The following is a 15,045-nucleotide window of genomic DNA, read 5'->3' as shown; positions in this document are numbered from 1 at the left end:
GACCTCGGCACATATGGTCCTTTCGATCCCCAGGAATGTATCAGAGCTTTTCAAAGTTCCCAGTGGATGCTGCTGCTGCTGCTAAGTCGCTTCAGTCGTGTCCGACTCTGTGTGACCCCAGAGACGGCAGCCCACCAGGCTTCCCTGTCCCTGGGATTCTCCAGGCAAGAACACTGGAGTGGGATGCCATTTCCTTCTCCAATGCATGAAAGTGAAGTCGCGCAGTCGTGTCTGACTCTAGCGACCCCATGGACTGCAACCCACCAGGCTCCTCTGTCCATGGGATTTTCCAGGCAAAAGTACTGGAGTGGGGTGCCATTGCCTTCTCCTCCCAGTGGATATTTCATTCTTATATCTTCCTTTTAAGTTTTTGGGCAGCTCTTGTTTGCACCAGTGGTATTACTGCCTTAGGTGGTGGTGGTGGTTCAGTCACTAAGTTGTGTCCGACTTGTGAGCCCATGGACGGTAGCCTGCCAGGCTCCTCTGTCCATGGGATTCTCCAGGCAAGAATACTGGAGTGGGTTGCCATTTGGAAAACCCTATTCTCAGGGTATTAGTAAAAAGCAATTGGTGGCAACTGTTAAAGATCACAGCTACCTAAGGCAGTGATTGAGCTCTAAATTATGTTAAATAATGACAGTGTTCTGAGGATAGAACTTCTTGAGGAGTTTCAAACCTGTCTGTCTTCTCAGATGGCTGTTAGGCTGCTGGTTTTTACTGCAAGGCTACTGATTTTCAAGAGCTGGGAAGAAGGAAATGGGAATAGGGCAAGTTAAAATGACTAAAAGTTCTCTGTTCTTACTGAGATTAAGGTTTTTTTTTTGAATAAATTTTCTTTATATTGTTACATGCCTTTGGCTAATTTCTAGAGTTACGAAGAAGTTAATTTTGTCAGTTTTATTATTGTTATGAAAAATTAATTTTGTCAGTTTTATTATTGTCTTTTTGAGGAATAGATTTTTGGAGGTCCTTACTCTGCCATTCGTGACATCCTGCTCCATATCCATAGTGTTTTAACCTGATATTTCCCACTCAAGTATTTCTTAGTTTTTGGTTCCTTGGGATGGTAGACCACCATTGAGCATTACCTACACTGCAAGAGTTTAAGGAAAAGAAGTCTAGTACCTCCATTCTAGAGGTGAGTCATTCTTTCACAATCCAGATTATGCTAGTTGTGCAGGTAATAATAGTGTAATTCAAGAGAAGCCATGGATTATAAATATATTTTTAGACCAAGTTAGCCTCTTTTGCTAATCCCTGACAATTTCTTAAGCTTCTAGGGTACTAGGTAACATTCTAGTGCATATCCTACTCTATACGTCTCACATCTCTTCCTCAAGAGCAAGGTATACACTGTCCTTCACTGCTTAGACCAAGCTGCCTCCTCTGCTTGATCTTCTAGCCCTGTGCCCACTCTGCTTCTACCTAAATCTCCTCCCTTCCAATAGAAGCCAGGATCAGCCTCTAAGGTATAAGACTTCCAGGGTAGGTAAGTCAGTGTACATTCCTTTCTTTTCTCTTTTTTGCTTTCTCATGAGTTCTCATATGTACAGATTGATTTGTGATGATCTGTGTAACCAGGTTTCCAATCCATTTTTGGTGTCATTGCTTATTATCCCTTCATGAAAGTTATAAACTTATCTTGTACAGTTACTTGTTATAATATTGGTCACTTTGTTGTCAGTTTCTTCGTTTGTATCTCTTTCAGTTGCACATTGTACCTTCAGAGGATTTTGTAGTTGTAGTATGAATTATTTTTCTTTGCATTGCTAGGGCTAAAAGGGCCTAGCACATGTTTAGCTTTCAGTAGATGTTTTTTGAATTAATGAATGGCTGCATATTCTGATAAGTCCTGCATTAAGCCCCTTGTTTGAACTTCTCCATAGGCAGATAGAACTCTACACCCACATCTTTAGGTGTGGTTTCCCCCATCAGCTTAAAAAGCTTTAGGTATTCCAGTTTCTCTTTCTCAAGGCTTCTCTTACAAAATGCTTCCCTTGTGACCCTCATCCACTCTTTCCAGTCATATTTTCCACCAGTCTGTAGCTCTAACGTAAGCAACTTTGGTCCACAAATATGTCATGTGCTTTTGTTATGCCTTGAACCTTTAGATATCATTTTTTGCTCACTTTCACCCTGAGAAACTCTTATTCATCCTTAAGATTCTGCTAAAAATCCACCCTTTTCTAAACTCTTTGTTTTTTTCCCAGCAGATTTAATTTCTTTTTCCTCATTGTTTTTTTTTCTGTTTGTTTCAACAACACTTCAGACATCCCTTTTTTTATTACTTTAAGTTATATTTTTTATTTATATGTCAATTCTTATCAGAGTTACTACCACCTGAAGGAGCCCAAACCATATATGATGAGTGAATATATGAATGTTTGTGTCTTAACTACTTTGCAAAGATGCTCAAAGTTGCAGAGTATGTTTATTCTTTGTGCTCCAGGCATTGTCCCTGACCCACTGCAGGCACACCATCATGTTTCTCTAATTGAATAAAAATGACTGACTTCTGAAAGTATATCTGGTTCTGAATTAAGTATGGAAAACTTAAAAGAACCATACTAATCAGATCATGCATGCAGTATTTCATGTGTACTGAGTTAGCTCTTGTTATCAAGACCATGGAAGGCCTTTGCATGAAATAGAAATAGGGACCCATATGGATGGAGGTAATCATAAAGACACAGGTCTTAGTGAATAGGAAAGCCCTTGTGCAAAAAGGTCTTAGTGAATAGGATAGCCTGTGTGCAAAGAACAAAAAGCCCCATTTTGGATGAAGCTGCCTAATGCCAAGGTCCTGGGCTTGGCAAGCTGAGCCCAGGGTAGATTTCACACCTTTTCCTGCCTCTGCATAGGTATATGCCCTGAGTATCATCCTGTGTTGCAACCCTGCCCTTCACTTACTGCAAAGGATGAACTTTCTTTCTTTTTTTTTTTTTTAACTTTTTTTTAACTTTTATTTTATTTTTAAACTTTACAAAATTGTATTAGTTATGCCAAATATCATAATGACTCCACCACAGGTATACATGTGTTCCCCATCCTGAACCCTCCTCCCTCCTCCCTCCCCATACCATCCCTCTGTGTCGTCCCAGTGCACTAGCCCCAAGCATCCAGTATCGTTCATCGAACCTGGACTGGCAACTCGTTTCATACATGATATTTTACATGTTTCAATGCCATTCTCCCAAATCTTCCCACCCTCTCCCTCTCCCACAGAGTCCATAAGACTGTTCTATACATCAGTGTCTCTTTTGCTGTCTCGTGAACTTTCTGTTCCACTGAGCATCATCATATTTCTTAACATGGGGAGATGGATCTATTTGTCTTAACAACCAAATACTATCAACCTTTAGTTCCTAGGACAACCCACTGTTTTTCTAGGGCACATGATATTCTAAAGAAGACAAAAATCAGTAAATCCATGCATCTGAGCTTTGTATTAGAGTATTCAGTGGGGAAAAGGACCCTTCTTTGTAAAGCCTAATTTTTAAACAGCTGTCTAGTGCCAGAGCTCATGATCTGGGGATTTTTGTGTAATATTTTTATTTTCTTTAGTTTAAAATGTAAACTAAACTAAATCTGCATTGCACATAACTTGAAGTTAACTTGCTTTGGAAATTACCTCATCCTAAGAATAACTCATCTAACTCTGAAAGAATTCTGTTTTAGGATATCTGTAGTCCAACTCAGAGGGTGAGAAATGAGCAGATTTGTTAAAAAAATAAAAAGTAAAGGAGCATGGATATCCCTGTTCTAATGACCTTTTGAGTTGTATTCCCATACAAGGTGTCAAGGAGAAGAGACAAGTAATCCCTTGGCAGATAAGGACTGCAGGTAGAGAGGGAGAAGGCTTTTCCCAGAACACATTCCTTATCCCCTCAAGGGTCATCATTTACATCATATACTCTGTCTCCAGAGCAAAAATGTCCCAGTGGTTTCTCTAGGTTTAAAAACAACTGTTGATTATCATGGTATACTGATTGAGCATACATTATAACAAGAGTGGACTTCCATCCATTTACATACCAGTTATAGTCCCAAAATTTTGGTTGGATATTTAGAATATATATTATTAAAAGCTTCCAGAAAGAAGTACTATTACACCTGGACACTTCGGCCAGACCATAAAAGCCATTTTGAAGCCTACTGTGTCACTGAACCCTAGAATTAGCAGGCTACACTGCATTCTGGAGGTTGTGTGAAACAAGTAAGAGGAAGGGTAGTGTGCTTTACTTTCATTGGGCACAGGGCTAAATTTTGATAAAATTTGGAAATGAATGGTGTTTGCTTTTGGATTTTCCTTCCCAAATTATGGTGCCTCTGATCTCTGAAGGCTAAGGGTATGTCAAAGGCAAAACCTCAAAAAGGTGTCCCTCTGGCCATATCTTTGCACATAAATGTAGTGGAGAAAACATACAAACTCTGAAGATAAGCAGGACATGAAAAGATGAACTGGGGTGAAAGATCAAAAGTGGGTGTCAGGTGCCCATCCAAGGAATGTGAACGCAAGTCATTGACCTGACCATCCTCTTTCACAATCACATTCTTCAAAGCATGGTCTATATAGTACCCTAATCATTTTAGGTCAATGCTTGTTATCTCAAACTGTAGGTCATTTGTGGGAAAACAAATTGCGACACCGGACATGACAAGAGAAGACCTAAAAAATGTTTTACTTTTGTTGTTGATAAGATTGCCTTGTAGCATTCCTTATCTCTTCTCATTCCTTCTAAGATCTGTTTATCTTTTATTGATTAAAATACTTTATTTAAAGTTTGGCCAATGTGGCATGCCATGCTAAATATACTTGACCAAATAGAGGAAATAGGACACTGAGTTATACTACATGACTTGAAAAGGAATTCAGTGTCTTCTGTCAATACGTTTGTTGCCTTGGCCTTCTTATGGCACTGGCTTCTTTATTTATATTTATAAATCATTCCTTTTTTCCCAACCCTACCTCCTTTACAGTTAGTAGGCACTTTTAGGCTAGATTTTTAGAAGATTTACAAATACCCCAAAATTGCATACACATTTTGTGTATATGCATGGATGTGTGTTTTCTTTTCTGGGGAAAAGGTTTCATAGCTCTCATCATATTTCCAAAGGATAGTATATATGATTTAAAAAGTTTAGAATCACAGCTTGAGATCTCTTGAGAAATAATATACTAGAAACAGTATGACAGTATATAAAGTTTGTGTTAAGTGCTATTTACAATAGCTAGGACATGCAAGCAACCTAGATGTCTGTTGACAGTTGAATGGATAAATAAGTTGTGATACATATATATAATGGAATATTACTCAGCTATAGAAAGGAATGCATTTGAGTAGATTCTAATGAGGTGGATGAACCTAGAGCCTGTTATACAAAATGGTGGTTTAGTTGCTAAGTTGTGTCTGACTCTTGGGATCCCTTGACTGTACCCCTCCAGGCTCCTCTCTCCATGGTATTCTGTAAGCAAGAATACTGGAGTGGGTTGCTAGTTCCTTCACCAGGGATACAAAGTGAAGTAAGGCAGAAAGAAAAAGGCAAATGTCATATATTAATGCATATATATGAAATCTAGACCTGGAGAAGGGAATGGAAACCTACTCCAGTATTCTTGCCTGGAGAGTTCCATGGACAGAGAAGCCTGGTGGCCTACAGTCCCAGCAACTAACAGACACACACATACACACACACACACGTGTACACGCACAGAATCTAGAAAGATACTGATGAACCTATCTACAGAGCAGCAATGGAGATGCAGACATAGAGAACAGACTTTTGGACATAGTGGGGGAGAGAGAAGGTGGGATAATCTGAAAAAGTAGCATTGAAGTATATACATTACCATATGTAAAGTAGATAGCCAGTAAGAATCTGCTGTACAACACAGGGAACCCAAAGCCGATGATTTGTGACAACCTAGAGGGCTGGGATGCAGAGGGAGGTGGGGAAAGGACACATGTATACCTACGGCTGATTCTTGTTGATGTGTGGCAGATACCATCACAATATTGTAAAGTTATTATCCTCCAATTAAACATAAAATTTTAAAAGTTTAAGTGCTAAGTGATCTCTTTCAGCTTCTGAAAATTCAGCAGAGGCCATTGTATCTTCCCCAAATAGTTTTATAGTCTAAAATGAAGTTATTGAGTGAGTAACCCTATAATATTAGAAATTCTGCCAACTCCCTCTGTTCTAAGGTATCCTTTTTTTTCAGGGAGAAGAAGGGACTTTGACTTATATTCAAGTATATTCAGTATATTTTTTCTATCAAAGAATGTCACTGATGTTTGAAAGTTAAAGTAAAGAGAAAATGTGCCAGCGAATAAAATTGACATTTGCATCCAGTTTGAACATACGAGAGGCACAAAAGTTGAAAATGCATCTAACATCTTTTTGCTTTTATTCTGCTGCTGTATCCATAGGCTTATTGATGGCCCTTGGTCATTTGAGACCTTTATTACAACAGTTGCATTAATTTATCACTACTTATTACACTTGTTTTCCTGCTATGAACTGCTAAAGGAAAAGGAGTCTTATTCATCTTTGTAAGACCTTAATAATTTTATAAACATTTATTAAATTAAATAAGTTATTGGTATAGTTGGGAGAGTATATTAATAATGAATTAATGAGTTCTTCTAAAATGTGAGCCTCATTTGATAATAGATGATTCAACAATACATATATTTTAGAAAGTCTTTAGTGATTTTTGAAGAAGTGATATAAATTATACAGTGATGACCTCATAACTCATCTAGTTGTATGGCTAATATTGTGTAACTATTTCTGATAATGCCTGAGAGGATAATGGTGAGAGTCATCACTTTCAGTCATCACTGAAAATAAGGTTATTTTCAGGTGATACCAATTAAAGAAATGGATATTTAAAGTGAAGTTTTGTCTTCTGAGTAAAATATTTTCTAAAACTACAGTTAAGTTTTTCCATTTCGAAGAAGGCATTTAGGTATGTTTTTGTACTGACTTCCTGTAGAAATTCTAGTATCTATTTAAGTAGAAGAGTATATGAAAGTAATGAGTTTTAGTTTAGCCAATCAAGAGAAATAAATGCATGGAGCTAGGGCAATAGACAAAATCTCAATCTGTCTAGAGGATTAAGTGATTTTTGCAAGGACTGATACATTTAAAAGAACATGGTATTTGGTTATGAAAATCCTCTGATATTTGTTGTTTGCTTTTAACTCAATGCCTTATTATGTGAAATATTTTAATGCCTAGGATTTCCAGTGCCAAACTTAACAATTTTTCTCGCTTGGAGCCCACACTTCACCTTTTGGGTGTGCAATTTGATCAGAATGTGGCCCACAATATCATCACAGAGAAGCCTGGGGCTGCCACGAAACTCTTATATCAGTTGTACATTGCTCTCCAGAGGAAAAAGAAAGGTGTTCAGACTGGAGTGGAAATGCCAACTGTACAGCCCCCGATGAGCACAAAAGTTCAAAACATGAAAAGCGAGGCTTTTCGAGATGTAAGTACATAAAGAAAAATTATAAACATATCAGAATATAAAGCTTTCTGAAGAGACACGGCAAAGATGTTGCATTTTCAAAGAAGCCCCTTAAAGCATGTATGTCCCTGATTATGTTATTGTCCCTATTCAGGTTTTATCTTTTCTTTCCATTTATTCATTGTTGATGCCTCCCTCCATCCTATCCACTAATCACCAGTAACTTATCAAATTCTGTTTGTTCCTAGTTCCTTGTGCGTCTTAGGCCTGCTCTTTTTTTTCTATACCCCTGACGTATCCACTCAGATCTCCTGCTGCAACCTATGAATGAATCTATAATCTTCAGGCTTGTCTCCTAGAGTTTAATCATCTGCTAGGAGAATCTACCCTCAATTCCACTTTTGTCGGCTGCTTCTTCTCAGAAACCTGCTATTCTACAAATAGGTTGTGTTTTGTTAGTTGCTCAGTGTGTGTCCAACTCTGCAACCCCATGGACTGTAGCCTGCCAAGCTCTTCTATCCGTAGAATTCTCCAGGCAAGAATACTGGAGTGCGTTGCCATTTCCTTCTCCAGAGGAGCTTCTCAACCCAGGAATTGAACCTGGATCTCCTTCATTGCAGGCAGATTCTTTACCATCTGAGCCACCTGGGAAACTATTCTACAAATATCTTGCCCCTTGATTTGACTAGCATTCAAATTTTTTCACTAAACAGTCTCAATCTGTCTTTCTGTATCTTTTCATAACCCTCAGCATTGTCTTTCTTCTGTTACTACGCTGGCAGCCTGTCATTGAATGCTGCTGCTGCTGCTGCTAAGTCGCTTCAGTTGTGTCCGATTCTGTGCAACCCCATAGACAGCAGCCCACTAGGCTCCTCTGTCCCTGGGATTCTCCAGGCAAGAATACTGGAGTGGGTTGCCATTTCCTTCTCCAATGCATGAAAGTGAAAAGTGAAAGGGAAGTCACTCAGTCGTGCCTGACTCTTAGCGACCCCATGGACTACAGCCTACCAGGCTCCTCTGTCCATGGGGTTTTCCAGGCAAGAGTACTGGAGTGGGGTGCCATTGCCTTCTCCGTGTCATTGAATAGGACTCATTTATTTCTGCTCTTCCCTCTCTCATACCCAAGCTCACTGTTCTCCTCTCCTGTCTTCCCCTAAACTTCCCTCCATCTACTCTGCAACCTTCCCAGTACACATAGACTCTTTCTGGGGAACTCCTAGGGCACAGGTAATTCTCACTCTTTGGTGTTAACCACCTCTTGCTGATATTATTGACTTTCATTACTTACCTGTCATATGACCTCATAAGATTTTTAGTTCCTCCAATTAAAAAAATGTGCCTAGTACAATGCTTTGAACATTGAAAATACTCATTAAATGTCCTTTGATTATTATTTTTAATTGAAGTATAGTTGCTTTACACTGCTGTGTCAGTTTCTGCTGTACAGCAGAGTGGATTTCCTTCCCATTTAGGTCACCACAAAGCACCAAGTAGAATTCTGTGTGCTATACAGTAGGTTCATAGTGGTGTATATATGTCAATTGCAGTCACTCAATTCATTCATATGTTTGTTCTCAACATCCGTGTGTCTATTTCTGCTTTGCAAATAAGATCATCTTTACCATTTTTCGAGATTCCACATATATGCATTAATGCATAACATTTTTTTTCTTTCTGACTTCACTATGTATGACAGTCTCCAGGTCCATTTAAGTCTCTGCAGATGACACAATTTTGTTCTTTTTTTATGACTGAGTAATATTTCATTGTATATATTGATACATAACACATCTTCTTTATCCATTCCTTTGTTGATGGACATTTTGGTTGCTTCCATGTACTGGCTGTTGTAAATGGTGCTGGCAGGGAATATTGGAGTGCGTGGTTTTCTCTGGCTCATGCCCAGCAGTAGGATTGCTGCGTCATATGGTAGTCCTATTTTAGTATTTTGAGGAACCTCCATATTATTCTCCATAGTGGCTGTGCCAATTTACATTCCCACCAACAGTGTAAGAAGGTTTCCTTTTCTCCACACCCTCTCCAGCATTTATTGTTTTGAGACTTTTTGGTTATGGCCCTTCTGACTGTTGTGAGGTGATATTTCATTGTAGTTTTGATTTGCATTTCTCTAATAATTAGTGATGTTGAGAGCCATCCTAGATACGTGTCCCAGATTGAATTTTTTCTTTCCATGATTAGGCAGGTCATGAAGGTGGAACTGGGAAAGAATTACATTCATTTTTCGTATTGGGGATGCCTTTATTAGCCTTTTAGTATCACCACCCATAATGAAAATAGACACATTCCATCTGCATAATTTAGGGACTCCCAAATTGTGTTTCAATATCATACTTTTCAAAATTAGTTATTTTGATACTTCCTTCCTAATGTTACCTAGTCCGTCAGTTAATGCTGAGTTTAGAAAATTTGAATGGAAAATTTGCATATTTGTGTACCTGTGAGTGTATTACATTGCATATTATTCTGATAAACTGAATAACTAAACTTACGTATATGGAACATTTAGCAACGCTTGAGCAGAAGACGACAAAATGAAATCATGGCCAAAATCCAAGCAGCTATCATACAGATTCCTAAACCCACATCAAATCGTACTCTGAAAACCCTTGATGCCCAAAAATTAATGAAAAAGAAAAAAGAGGCAGAGGTAAGTGATAATCCTTTAACATTGTGTTGTGTTTATCTTAATGAAAGGATGATCTTTCCCTAAGAGAGAAACTTCCCTGAACTTCCTACTTCCTTTTCAAATTACGTCTGGCATTGTCCCTTCTCATTTAAAACACCTGCACTGCACGCATGTCCAATCCATCTTAGTCCATTATTTGTTTAGAAACAGAGAATATAGATTTAGGATATGGATGACAAACTGCTGTTAAATGAGAATACCTGTGTGGACTCTTGTGTGGTGGATTCTGTGATCACTAGCAAACTGTGCCAGAGTGGGTGCTGTTGTGATGGGTCATGACACCCATGTATACAACAGGGGCCAGTCTAGGTACCCAAAATACCATGTATGTACCATTACTACTATTTGCTTTTCCTGGATACTTCCTCCCCATGTTGCACTGTCTTTCTATGAATCCTAGAAATGCTAAGCAATTTGCTTGCTCTCATTATATTTAGATTTAAGATATACTATTGATAAATATATCTTATTACTTAGACTTATCAGTCATCCATATAGGATATGATCTCATTATATTTCATGGGGGAGCAGTACTATCTGTACATTTTGATACTAATTCCTGTAATCTATACTTCATGCTGCTATAATGATTGTTAGTGATATTCTCCTCTTTAACTTAAGATAATAGCTACCATTTATTCATCATCTGCTGTATGTCAGGCTGTGAGTTGGGCACTTCTCATTGTCTTGAATTTGTAAACAACTCTCTAAGTAGGGTATTGCTTTCCCCATTTTTTGGATAAGGAAACTGAGGCTCAGAAAATTGGCATGTTTTACCCAAGTTCACAATGCTGATAAAGCAAAGATTGGCAGATCACTCTGATGTCTAAATCCATTGCATTTTATTTTAACTCACTTAATTTTTCATATTAAAATCCTATAGTTAGAGTCTAAAAATGTTACCCACAGAGGCTTTTTTCTGACCCCATTTTAGTAAAAATATTTAATTCTTTTGTTTCCTTGAGTTGATTAAAGTTTATGAAAAAGGATTTGCAGTAGGCAGATCAGCTAAAATTAACTTTCCAACAGCAAATTAATAGTGCATATAGGAGTACAAAAGAAATGTTTAAAACACCCAAGATAATTTTTGAAGAAATATTTATATCCTAAAAATGCTTCAGTTCAGTTCAGTTGCTTAGTCGTGTCTGACTCTTTGCGGCCCCATGAACTGCAGCATGCCAGGCCTTCCTGTCCATCACCAACTCCCAGAGTTATTCTCATTTAAAATAATTGTAATTAAAAGTGCACATCCTAACTTTTTGATAATCTTTTTTCTTATTAAATGCCTTTTGATGTACTGTCAGAGCTAGAATTGTGAACTGAATAATTCAGATTAGGCAATTTTCACCTTCTTTTAGGTAACTTTAGCCTACACTAAAAGTAACAAATTGGAATAGAAGAATATTCTAGAATATTTAGAAATCCTAACTAGCTTGAATTATTAGTACATATCACTTTTAATAAATTTGAATGAAAGTGATAAATGAAAAAGTTTCAGTATATTTAGAGGTAAAAAATTGATGAATTTTCTTTAAAGGATGTGGCCAATGAAATTAAGAAGTTTGAAGCATTAATAAAAAAGGATCTCCAGGCAAAAGAAAGGTGAGATAAAATTATTTTAATAATCAAAAATTTGATTTTTATTTTAAAAAGTTCATTTTACTTTAACTTTTGAATATTTAGAAGCAGTTTACCTGAAATAGCTATTCCAGGGATGTTTTCACTTTGTAAAGTCTTCATTGAGAGAGTGTATTAAGGAAGATAAATGAGATAAAATTCAGATTAGTTGTTCATTAACAATTTTGTAAATATCAAGAAGGCAAGTGGCTATTATGATTTGTGAGGTTAATTTTTTTTCTATGCTATACTTATCACACATACTATTTAAACATTCACTAACATTTTTCCAAGTTACTATTCATTTACATTTTTAACCGCACTGCCTTTATTAGACTCTAGTTGCTCTCACCTTGCATCCTTAGCATTTAGCACAGGGACCAGCAATAAAGAACTGCTGAATGAGTGTCGACAAAATATCACTAAGAGTTTCAGTGGGTTCTTTACAGAAAGCTCCTGGTTAATGGGCTTCTTTTGCCTAAAGATAAAGATCTTCTCCACTTTTGCTTCCTATCAGGGGTCACTGACTCACAGAAAACAACTAACGAGGGACTGCACATATAGAAGCAGCTTGAATTCTTCTGCATTTTTTCATGGAAACTATCCAAAGTCTACTCATTTACATTTTATAGAATAGGAAATAAATCTCCGTTAAGGAAGAAAAATAGACACAAATTATATACATCAGTTCCATATTAATATTTCTGAAGAAAGGGAATAGAGTCAAATGAAGTGGAATAAGACTAAGATGAAAGAAGAAATGGTGAGGAAGTCAGGTGTGAATGAAAATGAAGTAGAATGCAGAATGTATGTGTTAATTGCCTTTCCTCCTTCTGCAGAAACTCCTGATGCCCTACTCTAAGCCCTGTTCATGTTTATCTGTGCTTCCCTGACTTCTAAAATAACCACAGCCCAAGCCTACTCTCCCCTGCAGCTGCCATCCGAACCCCTCCACACCTTCCCTGACCTTGGCCCATGAAATCACTCCATTTCTTTCAACTCTTTCACTCATCTCACCAGTCTCATGCTCTGGAGTGACAAATGGATGGTGTCTACCAAAATGACCATCTTAAAATATTGAAATACTTTTAGTGAATGGCATTCTCTGTAGCTCTACCTTCCACTCCTTTCTTGGGACCCCTTGATTTCCACACAGTTAACAAACCAGGATTAACACCAATATGCCAACATCTTCCACTCCCTGCATCAGCATTATTTGGATTAATTAGTGTCATCACCATGTCAGTGGTTAAATATTTGAAAGATCACACCCGCACAAACATTCACTCTGATCTTCACTGCTTTCCCAGCCTGTTCTGAATTTAGACCTCTAAGGTAGCTTTGAAACCTGGAAACCAGAGGGGTTGAATTAGATGGGTGTATTCTTCTCTCCAGAGAAGGCAATGGCACCCCACTCCAGTACTCTTGCCTGGAAAATCCCATGGATGGAAGAGCCTGGTGGGCTGCAGTCCATGGGGTCGCTAAGAGTCGGACACGACTGAGCGACTTCACTTTCACTTTTCACTTTCATGCATTGGAGAAGGAAATGGCAACCCATTCCAGTGTTCTTGCCTGGAGAATCCCAGGGACGGGGGAGCCTGGTGAGCTGCTGTCTATGGGGTCGCACAGAGTCAGACACGACTGAAGCAGCAGCAGCAGCAGCAGCAGCAGCATTTTTCTCTCTCTTGTAACAGAAATCAGAATGTAAGCAGCCAAGGGTATGTGTTGTTGCCCCAAGGTTATCAAAGACTGAATCTTCCCTTTCGTTCCACTGTCCTGAAATGTGGCTTTTGTCTTTAGACTCACATTCACAATGTAAGATAGCTTCTAGGCCCCTGGCCATTTGGCCCATGTTCCAATATCAGGAAGGAGGACAGGCAAAAAGTGCATGCTAATTTGCTTCAGTCATGTCTGACTCTTTGTAACCACATGGACTGCACCCCACCAGGCTCCTCTGTCCATGGGATTCTCCAGGCAAGAATACTGGATTGGGTGGCCATGTCCTCCTCCAGGGGATCTTTCTGACCCAGGGATTGAACCCACATCTCATTATGTTTCTTGCATTGGCAGGTGGGTTCTTTACCACTAGCACCACCTAGGAAGCCCCAGGCATAAAGTGGGTATCTCCAATCTAAAATAGTTCTTTATACCAGCCTTCCCAGAATGCCCATGTAACATCTCTGCATACACCTTATTGGCCAGAATTCAGTTACATGGCCATAATCTAGCAGAATGGGAGACTGGGAATTGTAGTCTTCATCTGAGTATGTTGTTTCCCTGAATAAAACTGGGGCTCTGCTTTGAAGGAAAAGGGAGGGAAATAGCAATGTCTATCTCAAGTCCTTTCTCTGCAGAAATCCCCACTTGGTCTTGCCAGAGATTTACCACCAGGGCCCATGAGATATGGACATGCTTACTTCTCAGAGCAGAAGGATAGGGCCTGGGGTCCCTGGAGTCCCTGGATCAGTCACCTCTGACTGTGAGCAGCCCCAGCAGTGACTCCAAATCCCTTCCAGTGCACTTCACAAAGGGCATTTCCTCTGATGGACCCCCAGATAAAAAAATATGCTGGGAGGTACTGGCCTAGAGCAAACTTTTAAAGAAACAAAAAAGCTATGGTACAATATGGCCTTTCTTAATCCCTGTTATTGACCACTACTTCTTTAGTTCATTCTGAATCCTTAGCTTATAATCAAGCATGTTCTGGACTCTTCCAGAAATTTCACACTACTTGATGGCAAAAAGCACTAAAATCATCTTTTAGGGTGACCTAAGGAGCAATTTCTGCAGCTGCCCCTTTCAAAGCCTGCTCCCAAAACACTTTCTCATGGATGTCACTTCAAAGTCTATCATTTCTTTTGTGAAAGGATGAAATGAATGCTCAGTGAGAGCAATGCAAGAACAACCATTGCTGCTTTTCCCCCACATATACTCTTTATTTTTTAAAACAAATAGTAAATGCCACCTGCTTTCTTGTTCTTTGTTTCTTTTCTGAGGCTGTTGGCTGCTGTAACTTGACATTTTGAGTCATAGATTTACGTTAGTTTCCTTCTAACAACTGCTTTTTAACACACACATGAATTTAACCAAGGTTCCTATCACTAATAATTCACACTCATACAATTACTAACTCTATGGAGGCTTGGCAAACAGATATAAAGTAAACATAATTATTGCCCTCAAGAAACCCACATCACATAAAATGAATATTTATTCAAGAAAATATCATGTAACTTTCTTCAGG

General features: G+C 38.5%; 1 protein-coding gene across 11 annotated transcripts in view; it reads left to right on the top strand.

Moving 5' to 3' along the window:
* SPEF2 (sperm flagellar 2) overlaps nt 1-15,045 on the top strand; it is a 209,611-nt gene that overhangs the window by 14,196 nt on the left and 180,370 nt on the right. For 9 of the 11 annotated variants that reach the window (XM_025270631.3, XM_025270630.3, XM_044932613.2 and 6 more), the window contains 3 exons: nt 7,246-7,498; nt 10,005-10,145; nt 11,722-11,786. In XM_025270631.3, coding sequence (XP_025126416.2) covers nt 7,246-7,498; nt 10,005-10,145; nt 11,722-11,786 — 459 coding nt within the window. The remainder of the gene's footprint in view (nt 1-7,245; nt 7,499-10,004; nt 10,146-11,721; nt 11,787-15,045) is intronic. The other 2 variants (XM_025270621.3, XM_044932612.2) reach the window with 1 other exon arrangement.

The sequence above is a fragment of the Bubalus bubalis genome, chromosome 19 (assembly GCF_019923935.1).
Source record: "Bubalus bubalis isolate 160015118507 breed Murrah chromosome 19, NDDB_SH_1, whole genome shotgun sequence".
NCBI lineage: Eukaryota > Metazoa > Chordata > Mammalia > Artiodactyla > Bovidae > Bubalus > Bubalus bubalis.
The sequence above is the reverse complement of the archived record's forward strand: the minus strand, read 5'-3'. Positions and strand labels throughout refer to the sequence as shown.